This window comes from Quercus robur, chromosome 10 (assembly GCF_932294415.1).
Source record: "Quercus robur chromosome 10, dhQueRobu3.1, whole genome shotgun sequence".
NCBI lineage: Eukaryota > Viridiplantae > Streptophyta > Magnoliopsida > Fagales > Fagaceae > Quercus > Quercus robur.
This window is the reverse complement of record NC_065543.1, coordinates 13193002-13206394: the sequence shown is the minus strand read 5'-3', so window position 1 is coordinate 13206394 and position 13393 is coordinate 13193002. Positions and strand designations below refer to the sequence as shown.

The window sequence follows — 13393 nt, the reverse complement described above, 5'->3', positions numbered from 1 at the left end:
ACATCCAATCACGACGATATATATATATATATATATATTTCTTGCGTAACCTTGAACTGACCAGACAAAATTTAAGTAACAAACGGTTGAATGTTTCAAATCAACATTAGAATTTTCAACATCAGATATGGACTTTCCGTTCGTCAAAGATAGCAATAATACAATTGCTTAAAAAAAAAAAAAAAGTCAGTATTAGAAAGTTCTACCTCTCCATAAAAGCCTATATGACATGTTTCTTCACCTAAATGTTTGCCATAGTTTTAGGAAAACATGGCAAAGGTCTGTTCCAAACTTCTCTTCCTATCTGCCATTTGCATATTCATTGCTCAAGCCTTTGCTCAGCCAAACTTCCTATACCATTTTTGTTTAAACAATGGTAACTACACAAGCAACAGTACTTACAAAGCAAACCTCAATCAACTCCTCTCCTCCGACTCTTCCAACACTGAAATTGACTATGGGTTCTACAACTCTTCTTATGGCCAAAACCCGGACAAAGTATATGCAATTGGACTTTGTAGAGGAGATGTTAAGCCGGATGTTTGCCGTAGTTGCCTCAACAACGCTACAAATCTTCTCCCACTGCTTTGTCCTAACCAGAAGGAAGCAATAGGATGGTATGATTATTGCATGTTACGCTACACATTCCGAGACATATTTGGGATCATGGAAGCTAGTCCTGTTTTCTATATGTGGAACAATAATAACGTATCCGCTAATGTGGATCAGTTCAATCAGGACCTGAGGACCTTGTTGGATAGCCAAAGAGGTCAAGCTGCAAAAGGTGGTTCTCTTCGTAAGTTTGCAGCGGGAAATGCAACAGCACCAAACTTCCAAACACTATATTCACTTGTGCAATGCACACCTGATTTGTCTGAGCAAGATTGCAGTGATTGCTTGGCTGGGGCTATGGGAGATATACCACAATGTTGTGATGGGAAGCAAGGTGGGAGAGTTGTCAGACCCAGCTGTAATTTAAGGTATGAGGTCTCTCTCTTCTATGACCCCACAGATATAACTGTACTATCGCCTCCGCTAGTGCCACCCGTATCTCCATCTCCACCATCAACAAATTCCCCTGCTGCAAAAGGTACGTATGGCATTAATCTTATATGGATAGCTGTGACCAATATGTTGATAGGATTATGATTAAATGATTAAATTCACCGTTTTCAAACATCTTTCATTTTGGGTTTGAGATAATTTGTGATTATCATGATATCCCAGTAGGAAACTTTGAGTTCAAATTTTATATCTACTCTACTTCCAATTTAAATAGTTAAAAGTTTGTGTGGGGTATGTATTTTAATTTTTCACTGACCAGGTTTTAAGAGACCTTTATGTTCTGTTCATTTTTGAGATATCCGTAAATCATGGTTTAAAATTTTATTTTGTTTTTGTTTTTTTATTTCTTAATTTTCTAAACTACTTCTAATTACGACGAATACAATAGAACAATGAAATCAAACATTTTTCTGTCTTCTGCAGGAAAGAAGAGTAACAAATCTCTAACTGTTATTATTATAGTTGTGCCCACTGTTGCTTTTCTGGTACCCATAATCTCCGTCTGCATCTACTTATTAAGAGTAAGGAAACCAAGGGAGCAACCAGAAAGTAAGTAAAATGATTCGTTTATTGTTATTTGTTGTCGAAAAAGTTTGAATTTTGAATTTTTACAAAGGAAATAACAGTCAGAAAATATTTGCTGACTGTGCTGTTATGTCATATTGTAGGTTCTGAATTATGATTGTGGAAATAAGTACGTGTTTGAATTAGCTTTTTGTTGAAGACTTTTATATGTTGGAAATTGACAAAAATACGTTTTTATAAAAAAAAAAAAAAAAAAAAAAAGTGATTTATATATATATATATATAATTTTTTAAAAAAAGATAAATTAATAAGTTAAAAACAAAAATGAATTGGAGAATATTTTCTGTCAATCGATACTTAGGTGCCATCAAGTAACAATAAATAATCTAATTAAATAAAAAAATTAACATTAAATTATTGTGCTCTCTCAAATAATGGTTCCACTTATACAGACAGAAAATTATTATAAGAATGGATCTTGACAATATCAATAAAAATTTATAATAATATCAATAATTAGTTGTGGCTGGAGAGGTCATTGCTGTTGTATATATTCAGATTTCTACTAAAACAAACAGAAAATTATTATAATAATGAACATTACCAATATAAATAACTAGTTGTTGTTTATCAAAAAATAAATAAAAGTTGTGAAGATGTCATCGAAGTTGAATGCAAGATTACCCAAAAAGAAGAAGTTGAACGCACGTATTTTAATTTGTGACGCTCTTCTTCTTTAAATAATGCACTAAAGAATTGGGATACGTGTTGATTTTTCTTCTTCTTCAGGCAGCGAAGCTGTGGACGAAATTACAAGTGCGGAAGCCTTGCAATTTAACTTTGGTATCATTCGAGTTGCAACGGATGACTTTTCTGATGCAAAAAAACTTGGTCAAGGTGGATTTGGTGCTGTTTACAAGGTAACCTCACCAACTGACCTTATCATTAATTTGGAGGGAGTAAAATTAATGAATCTAATGACACAATAATTTTTATCACTATTTTCATACTTGTTTATATGATATATGTTGTGAATTATTTTATTATAAAAGTTATGTCAATATTAGTCTTATATGAAAATGATGCTGTACTAAGTACAACTTATCATATCAACAAGTTGTGAAAAAAGTTATATAATTTATGTGAAATAACATATACAAAAAGTAGAATTGATGGAGGGTTAAATGTGTTTTATTCTAATATATTCTTCAGGGTAAGCTTTCCAATGGACAAATTATTGCTGTTAAAAGGCTATCTAGAGATTCTGGCCAAGGAAATCAAGAATTTAAGAATGAAGTTTTGTTAGTGGCTAACCTTCATCATCGGAATTTAGTTAGACTCCTAGGATTTTGCTTGGAAAGAACTGAAAGGCTTCTAATTTATGAGTTTGTGCCCAATACAAGCCTTGATCGCTTCATTTTTGGTATGGTTGCACTTCCTACTTTCATTTCACATCATATCCATTGTATTTATTTTGGATGGCATGTTTTGCAAGGACAGACTTTGTCAAATTTTTTCCTGTTTAACATAATCATATCTTTTGCTAAATATGCAGATCCAATAAAAAGTGTGTATCTAAATTGGGAAAAGCGCTATAAAATCATAGAAGGCATTGCTCGTGGACTTCTTTATCTTCATGAAGATTCTCGACTTCGTATTATTCATCGTGATCTCAAAACTAGTAACATTTTATTAGATTCAAATATGAACCCGAAAATTGCAGATTTTGGCCTAGCTAAATTGTTTGCACTTGATCAAAGTGAAGACAATACAAATAGAATTGTGGGGACCTAGTAAGTATGTTTGTATGGTAAAGCTGATGTTTACTTTGTACCCTAGAAACAACTTGAAAGTCCTAATAATCATTTTTAAAATTAATTATGGATTGTGCAGTGGATATATGGCTCCGGAGTATGCAATGCATGGACAATTCTCAGTGAAATCTGATATCTTTAGTTTTGACGTGCTAGTTTTAGAGATAATATCTGGGAAAAAGAATAGTTGCTTCCAACATGGAGAAAATATAGAGGACCTTCTAAGCTATGTAAGTATAATTATATTGGGGCCTAAAAAACTCTCTTAAGTCTGTAGGGATCGGTGAGTTTTGCAGGTTTGAATCATGTGTGAGTTAATGATATATATGCAAGCCAAAGAAATAGTATGATTATCTCTAGCAACATGTTGCCTTTTAAATTCTTCATTTTCCACTTTTGATGGATGAGTAAGTATCTTCATGAAAAAATTATCTTATGAAACCTCTCTCATAGTATTTGAGATCTATATATGTGTGGATTTTATATGATACGAAAGTGTCATACGACTATCTCATGAGAGACCATCTCTAAGGAAAGAGAGGTGGAGGATTTTTGAACCAATTCTTTTAACATAGTATACTATTAATATCCCCTTAGGTTCTCTTTGTGTACATATCATATGCCCCTATTTAAATGATACTAATAATGCACATCAAATTGACAAAATTAGTCCAAAATTGGTTTAGTCTTTTGGTACTGTACTAGATATTTAGGATATAATCTTGTTAGTCTGAATGATGGATTGTTTAAGGAGAAAAAGCATCTTGAATTTCCACTACATACAACGAAACACAAGGCACCACCTTGTTTAACTTTAATAACATATATCTATTATTTTTAATTATCTTGCAGGCATGGAAAAATTGGAGAGAGGGAAAAGCTTTAAATCTTGTAGATTCCACATTGAAGGCCGGTTCAAAGAATGAAATAATGAGAGGTATCCATATTGGATTATTGTGTGTTCAAGAAAATGTAGCTGATAGACCAACCATGGCCTCAGTTGTTCTTATGCTTAATAGCTACTCTCTCACTCTGCCAATACCTTTACAGCCTGCATTTTTTATGCATAGTAATATTGAATCAGACACATCCTTACAATGGGAGTATGATCCAAAGAGGACAGATTCCGATCGATCAAAAGGCAGCTTGGTCTAAGTCTACGCTATCTCCTTTCTTATTGTTTAAAGAAGTTGAAATGTACTACTATTTTATATTTTTTTTATTTAAGAATATATAATATATGATTTATTTATGATTCATTCAAAACTTAGCATTCTTTTCAAAATCTGAACCATTTAGTGACCCAAAAAAAAAAAAAAAAAAAAAATTTTCTTAGTATGACACCATTGATATCTAGTAGTTGAGTACTTTAAATTAATATTGTATATATAAATATTGGCTAATCCAGTGCTATATGCGTGTTGAATGGAAGACCGCTGCAGCTGTATATAGTTGACTACCATTTTCAAAGTTTGCCGAAAAGTTTCATCTCTCCCGTGTTAATTCATTCGGAATATGCGTCCATGGTAACGAAGCCACTTTCATTTTCTCTGGCTTGTTCCCCATCCACTTTTATTTCAATCAGCCTTCTTTTTTTTTTCTTTTTTTTTTTATGGGATTTCAATCAGCCATTTATTTATTTTATTTTGGAGAGAATAGTACGTTTCAAACCACTCAAAAAAAAAAATTTTTTTTTTTTGAGAAACAACAACTCAAAAACTTTTATATATATATATATATATGACAAACCGTCGAGTTCTAGTAAAAAAATGGGCCACCTTAAACAAGTTAAAAATTGTTCCAACAGTATTCTTTTCACATGAAAAAATAAATAACACATGTATTTGCAGATTTGCCACTTGGTGACATATTTAGATCAAAAACATACTAGTGGATTTCAGTTAGCTTAATCAATATGATACTTGAATAAGATATTTGGGATTCAATCCCCACCTACACCAAAACTTAATTGGAGTTTTAATCTGATGATAAAGAGATATCATCAGAAGAGAACGCCATAACAAAAAAAAAAAATAATAATAAAAATTCATAAACTTACTAGTATTAGTATTAATATAGTGATCAAAAACTTGTTTTTTCCAAAGAAATCAATTCTAGTCTCAAATACTCCCAGATTTGTCTCTCATTTGTGTTTTTACTTACTATCATATTTTTTATGAACTTGCTATTACATATATATATAGCTGCAATATGTGATGACATAATTCTTTAAATGTCATTGCTCTATATACCAAACCTGGAATGAAAAAGGCACTCTTTCTTAACAAATTCCAATACTTGGTTCAAAGCCATCATAAAAATTGAGACAAATCAATTAAAAAGTATATATTTTAAGTTTTCACAAATCAATTTCAAAGTTAACCAATGATAAAGTTTAGGAGTAAGGACATTATCCTTTACTCTTTAGGTTTTTTTTTTTTTTTTTCTTTTTTTTTTTTTTTTTCACTTTTAACTCTTTAAATGTTTATATATATTATATAGTGGTGTGACTGCCTTTGCTGCTAGCACAGAAGGGTTGGTATTAGCATATAATATATAATTGTGAGTTTTAATTGTGAACAGGAATGAATTTTATTTTAAAAAACTGGTCAGGTTATGAGTCAACTTGTTTTTGCTTTGGGTTAAAAACTTCGGATTTGGATTGAGTATTTTCCTTCTAGTTCAAGTCAAGTTATTAGGTTGGGTCCAATTTTGTTATGTCTGACAAAATTACTTCACTAGTGTAATAAAACACTTGCCGGACAATGCAAGTGCATGTAGCCTTTTGCTGTAAAGGAGTTTCTTTAAAAGTTGGTTAAAATATAATCTATATATAAAAGTATAAAGTTCTCTCCAAAAAAAAAAAAAAAAAAAATCTTTTGGGTACTGTCATGTAACACATTCTGTGAAATATTTATATATTTAACCTTAAATATAATCAAATTTTAGTATTTATGTCAAAGTATTAATTAAGTAATTGATGGATGCATTTATTTCAATGTATTAATATAGTACACAAAATTTGTTTGGTAAATTAAAAAGAAATAAAAAAAAATTGTATATCTCTCTCTCTCTCTCTCTCCACATTTGTCCATTTATAGATCATCTTTCAATATAAACTATAGATTAGCTTCAATAACCTGTATGCATTAATATTGTATTTTCATCAAGCCAGAAAACTACATGATGAAAAAGAAACTGGAATGTACCAATTTAGTTGGAAGATTGTTACTTGATTGGTTGATAAAGATAAACTCCATGTTCAGTGTAGATTTATTTTATTGAAGGAAACCAATTGAATCATTCAAAAATTATCAAAAGTATCCAAAATTTGACTTAACAATTTATTTTGATACAATATCAAAATTATATAGCTTTTTGGATGATAATGAAAAACAACCTAGTTTTGGAAAAACTGGAGTTTTTGTTTCAACAAAATATCACTCCTAAGTGGTTTCGCAAATAATATCACAATAAGCATGTTGCTAACAATAATGAATCTTTACAGAATTATAGTCATCAATCAAATACAATTAAATCATAGTAATCTTCTCCAAAAATTTCTATCTCCATCAACTATTCTGGATATGGAACTGACTTCATTAAATCCTTCAAAGATGAAACTACAAATACCTCCAACATTGTAGTTATTGATGTTGGGGAGATAAATACCTTGGGCAGCTTCCTTGAATAATTAATATAACATATGGAGACACACTTTAACCCAAAAGGCCTAAGTCCAATGGGTATGTGCTCAATTATATTATATTAAGTATTCATTCTTCTAATCTTTATTCAATGTGGGACTTTACTCACACGTGTACACCTAACAATCTCCCTCTCATGTGTTAGTTTCTGCCTCTCTGTGGATTTCAAGACCTTTCTGTGGGCCATAAATAAGTCATACTCGCTCCCCCTTGCCTAATGGGTTTTTTCCTTCACTAGTGCATCATTCATGGGCTTTCATGTGTCAACCCCGCACATCTTTTATTCTCCATGGGAACCTCGCATCTCATTGTCATCTAGCACCATTGGCAATAATATTCCTTTGTTGGGCCTTTTCCAAGATTGTTTGTGTGGGCTTTATGGGCTTGCTTGGTGTAATATACTTATATACCATCCCCACTCTAACTGCAAAAAGTGACCCGCCCTGCTCTATTTGAGAAAGGGCTTCAAGTGCGCACACCCCTTACTGTTCCAACTACGAAAGGAACTTTGATAATCTTGCCACTTTTGCCCTACACCACCATGGGCTCTGATACCACTTGTTGGGGGAGATAAACACGTTGAGAAGCTTCCTTAAATAATTAATATAACATATAGAGACACACTTTAACCCAAAAGGCCTAAGCCCAATGAGTATGTGCTCAATTATGTTATATTAACTACTTGTTCTTCTAATTTTTATTCAATGTGAGACTTTACTCACACATGTATACCTAACAATTGAACCATCCAAAACTGCCCTTGAACTATGGCAACACCTTTCCTCTTTCTTGTCAGTGAACTCAAAGCAAATTCTCTAGCAATCCGAAGACCTTTTGTATAAGGAGAAAGGACACCCCCAATTTAAAATGCTTTTAATATCCCACTTAAGCTCTTACTGTCAACCATTGATGTCTTCTGAGATTAGGTTCGAGAAGAGGTAAATCTGCATCAGAAAAAGAAGTTGGTGTTTAAGTTGGATAACATTGGACGAATACAATCCAGCCCAAAACAAACTCCTTGCACTTGCTGCTTTTACTTGCACTTAAGTAATCACTGAAATTAAACTAAAACTAATATAAAGCAACTTATGACTGAGAGTGCTGTGTCCGACATAACCAAGAAAATTCAAACAATATAGAAATATTTATAAAGGGGGATTAATAGACAGGAAAAATATAACAATTGTAATCTTTATCAAGGAAATGAAACTCGTTATCAACCTCAAAGCCCCATGAAAATTTAGTTATATATGTTGCTGGGGTTTAACTTTTTAAGCAGTGATTAAAATGTTGGATCTCTTACATAGAATGCACTAAAAAATTAAACATATGACTCTAGGCTTACTAAACTTAGGAAGGCACTTCCCAAATTATTAACTTTTTCCCCAAAAATATAGAAGAGCTAGAAGAGCCTTTGACCACGCGCATGAGCGCATGCTTAGAGGCCAGTATTCTATAATTGTCATCCGTTTTTGGCAATTTTTTTAATGTAGTAATCAATGTCTTAATGATTGGAAGATGATGCTATAATTCCGTATTAACCTTTAGGGAGAGGAAAAAAAAGATCCTCTAAATAAATCTTATAAATTTACATATATTGAAAATGCATAATGAAATTGTAACTATAAAACTACTTACAAATTATATGTGAAAATATTTACAAAAGTTATTATGAAGAAGTTGATTGGTAAATGTAAAAACTTAAAATATTTACATTAGGTAAAACTATAAAATAATTCACTACATTAAAAACATGGAATAGGTCAACTTATTAAAATTATGCATGCTATGGTGGAGAAGTTGGTGGAGCAATGTTTTTTGTTCCACATTCTAATTGCTTTTCAACAGCATTTGCTATGTACTACACATCTATAACAAAAAGTTAAAAAGAGCTTAAATTTAAAATTTAACAACTACCTTTTTATTTTATTTTTTATGGTAAAAGGCTGACATTTTTAAATTTTGGTGTTGTTGTTGTTGTTTTTGTTTTTTGTTTTTTGTTTTAAATTTTATTTATGACAATGGGAGAGTGTTCCCATTTATATCAATGTTTTTTCAAATTTAGCTAAAATTTAGGAGTTTTTAAATCAGTAATTTTACATGTCTAACCCTACTATTTAAACTTTACAAATAGGTAAATTTGAGTGTATTTTAAGCATCAAAATTGAGGATCCCAAACATGAGAAATCCTTTAAATAGTAGTATAGATATATATAATCTCTTATTCAACCATAAAAAACTTTACCAGTTGAACTAACTGAAACCCACTTAACTTTTGTTAATATTACATTATTGAATAATTTTTCATATTGTAAGACTTGATAGTGAAAAATACCAAAGAATGAGAGCTTTCAATATCATGAGAGTATAGTGGATAAAGTAGAGAATTATATATATTAGGTGTTAGAAATATGTTGTTAAATGTTTAATTATCGATTGTCCTAAAATTTTAAACTATTGGGATATGGTAAATTTTAACTATTGGGATGTGGTTAAATGATTAAATTTACCACCTCACATTTAAATTCTAACGTGTTGGGTCTCACCTATTAAAAGATAGTTTTGGCTCACACATGAGGGGGAGTATTAGAAATATGTGGTTAAACGAATAAATTTATCATATCCCAATAGCTTAAGTTTTTGGGACAATCGGTAATTTAACATGGTATCAAAGTAAGAGGTCTTGAATTTGATCCTTATCTCCTCCACTCTACTTCCCATTTTATTTCCAACTTGTTGGGCCTCAACTATTAAAATCATAAAATGTAGTTTTGGCCTACACGTGAGGAAGAGTGTTAAGTATGTGGTTAAATGATTAAAATTACTGTATCCCACGAGTTTAAGTTTTTGGAACAATTGGTAATTTAACATTAAGAAGGTCAAACTTATGTACAGTACTTTAGATTCCCATCTTAAAATTCAGCTATGTGTTTTTTTTTTTTTTTTCTCATGGGATGAAAATGTATTTTTAGTTAACCATAAAGTTGAATTTTAAGAAGGAAATATAAGAAATAGTACCTAAGTTTTGCCCTATTAGGAATATTGTGTGATTGTAGATTATCTATTAAGTTAAAGGAAAATTTTTATAAGACTAAATATGTTCTCTTGCTCATAGGCATTATTATGCTAGTAAGAAGCAACATATTTGTGGGGGGTCAATATACAAAAAGTAAAATGAATAACACGATTAATTTATTATTTATGGGAAAGTATTTACAATGGGAGAACTAGGAAAGAAAACAGATCATAAGTCCAACACAACATAGAAAGATACCTAATATTCTTGAATTAGTTTTGTGAGGTTGAATTTAATCAACCATCTTGTTGGCTTTATTCCGTGCCAAATTTGCTTGTATTTCAGCATTTAGTAACGCTGTATTTAGGTGGGATTGTTGTAAGGGTAGTGAGTGAGATAGAGTGTTGAAATGCTCAAGAGTGTGCAAGAAAACAGAGACTCACGACTTGATCTCGCGGGTGACTCGCGGCTTCAAGCCGCCAGAAGCAGCACACGTGCCAAGCATGCCAGAAGTTGAAGCGTCATGCTAGCTGGAGCACTACAGGACAAAATAGGACTACCGGTCGTTCTGTTATCGCGCGGCTGGATCTTGCGACTCAGTCAAGCTGCGAGGCCAAGCCGCGAGCCACCCTTGTTTTGAAAAACCTGACTTTTCACATTCCATTCTCATCCCAGTATAAATACCTCTTATACCCACATAAGAAAGAGAGCTTCCAGAGAGAATTTTGAGAGAGAAACCCTAGAGTAAAACAAGATTGATTCATCTACAATCTTTACATAAGAGTCTCTTCAAATTCCTCAACTCTCTTCCTCTCCATTGTTAAACCCTTGAGAGGTCTTTTACCAAAACCTGTTCTCACCATATCCATTACTGTGAGAGGGTTGTTTGGTGTTTTGGGAAGCAGTTAGGAAGGAACCAATCTACATTGGTTGATACTATGGTCAAGTAGCGGAATCCGGGAAGCTAGAAAAGAAATAGGTTCGGCGCAACCTCGTTGGAGCAAGAAGCTTGGAGGGTTTAGGTACACTGGGTAGATTAGGCTTGGAGGGTCTATTACTGTTCATGTATCCCAATTACATTTTCTAGTGGATTACTTACCGCTTGGAGGGCGGCGGAGAGGTTTTTCGCCGAGGGCTTCAGTTTCCTCTTCGATAACACATCGGGTGTTGTCCTTGTGTTTGCATCTTCCTTTCCTTTTATCTTTGTCTTTTATTATCTGCTGTGGGTTGTGATTTTAATTGGTTTAGGTTGTTTACCAATTCTATTTATAGCTTTTGTTCATTTTCCGCACACTAGTTGTTTGACATAAAGTTTGAATTGATTATTTTGTAATTGGGGGTCTAAACGTTAAAGGGTGATATATATACTATTTGAACTTTCAATTGGTATCAGAGTGGGTACACTTTTAGTGGTTTCATTACCATAGTGTGATCCTTGACTCCCTATTGAGATGGATCGGTCTCAATCCCTAAATGCACCTCCATATTTTGATGGTAGTAATTATACGTTTTGGAAGGTTCGCATGAGAGCATTTCTATGTTCCATTGATGAATTAGTTTAGGATGCTGTTGATATAGGTTGGACCAGGCCTGAGGAAGCCAAATCCACATGGGATAAGGCAGCACTTGCTGCATCTAATGCTAACAGTAAAGCACTTGATGCAATTTTCTGTGGTGTGTCTCCAGATGAGTTTCATAGGATTTCTCACATTACCATTGCCAAAGAAACATGGAAGATATTGGAGACCACTTACGAAGGAACGAAGAAAGTGAAGGATACCAAGCTACAGATGCTGACCACTCAGTTTGAGGAGCTAAAAATGAGTGAGGATGAGTCCTTTGACACTTTCTATAGCAAGCTGAATGAGGTGATTGTAAGCAAGTTCAATTTGGGAGAGAAAACGGAGGATTCTAAAATTGTAAGGAAGATCCTTCGATCATTGCCGGAAAGTTTTCGTGCCAAAGTGACTGCGATTGAAGAGAGCAAGGACCTTGATGACATCAAAGTCCAAGAGTTAGTTGGTTCTCTTCAGACTTATGAAATGTCGCTGCCCAATCAACGGAAGAGCAAATCTCTTGCTCTTAAGACCATTAATGAGAAGGTGGAAGTCCTTGACTCATCGGAAGAAGATATGGTTGACAAAGATGTTGCATACCTTGTGAAAAATTTTCGAAAATTCTTGAAATTCAAGAATAATGGCAAATTTGATGATAAAGGGAAATTCCAAAGTTCAGGAAGGGAGAAAAGGGAATTCAAAAAGAAAGATGAAAAAGAATCACAATCTACACAAGGTGTCACTTGTTTTGAATGCAATGGGCATGGACACTTTAAAAAGGAATGTCCGAATTATTTGAAATCAAAAGGCAAAATGTATGCCATGACATTGAGTGACTCGGATTCATCCAACTTAGATTCTGAGGAAAGCTGTGACGGAGAAGGGAATTATTCAACTTTCATGACGATTGCCCATGTCGAGTCTTCAGACGAGTTGAATTTGCTTGTATGAGAACTTGGAGAACATACTGATGAAGAATCATTGGGAGTTGTTGAAGAATCAGATGCTGAAGAAGATGAAAGCACGGCCAATCTTCAAGAGAATTATAACTCACTCCTAGAGAAGTCGGGTGAGTACACAAGGGTGGTCAAGGCAGCTGTGAGAAAAATGAAGAAGGCAGATGAGGACTATAAAAGTCTCCTAATTCGTTATAAGGAGGCTAAATGTGAGATAGAAACACTGAATGGTGAGCTGTCAGAAGCCTACACAAAAGTGAGATTTCTTGAGTAAGAGGTTGTGTAAGTAAATGCTAAAATAGAGAGGGTCATCACCAAGAAGCTAGATGATGTTATTTCATCACAAAAGAGCTTTTCAGACAAATTCGGGTTGGGATACCGGAGGGAGTAGCTCATCTAGCAATATCACTAAAGAAGTGAAGTTTATAAAGGCCAAAGAGTCAGCTGAAGTTGGCCCTACTACTGAGAAGCCCAAGATTGAGGAGAAGAGGAATGTGGAGAACCAACGAATGTTGAACAACCCTCGTAATCAATCTGTGGGCAGGTCTGAATCTCGAGCCAAGTCTCGTCCACGATCACAAAGAGGTCCTAGATCGAATTATGTGTGTCATCATTGCGGACTTCAAGGGCATACTCGGCCAAATTGTCAAAAGCTAAGAGCAATGAATAATACAACTGCTCCAAGGTCACGAGGACTTAGAAATGACAGGAGAAATTGGGCTGGTGAACCATCAAGAGATCAAAGTGGTGATA

The 13393-nt window shown here is 33.4% G+C and overlaps 1 protein-coding gene across 2 annotated transcripts; it reads left to right on the top strand.

Annotated features, from left to right (window-relative positions):
• Positions 1–221: 221 nt before the first annotated feature.
• On the top strand, positions 222–4657 carry LOC126703460 (cysteine-rich receptor-like protein kinase 26). 2 transcript variants are annotated; one of them, XM_050402414.1, is made up of 7 exons: positions 223–1090; positions 1489–1614; positions 2381–2511; positions 2804–3014; positions 3147–3384; positions 3485–3635; positions 4258–4657. In XM_050402414.1, the coding sequence occupies exons 1-7, from the start codon at positions 271–273 to the stop codon at positions 4558–4560; spliced, it is 1980 nt and encodes a 659-aa protein (XP_050258371.1). In that variant the 5' UTR covers positions 223–270; the 3' UTR covers positions 4561–4657. The 2 variants fall into 2 exon arrangements, with proteins under 2 accessions (XP_050258370.1, XP_050258371.1); XM_050402413.1 differs by having other exon boundaries at positions 222–1090; positions 2804–3384.
• The last annotated feature ends 8736 nt before the right edge of the window (positions 4658–13393 follow it).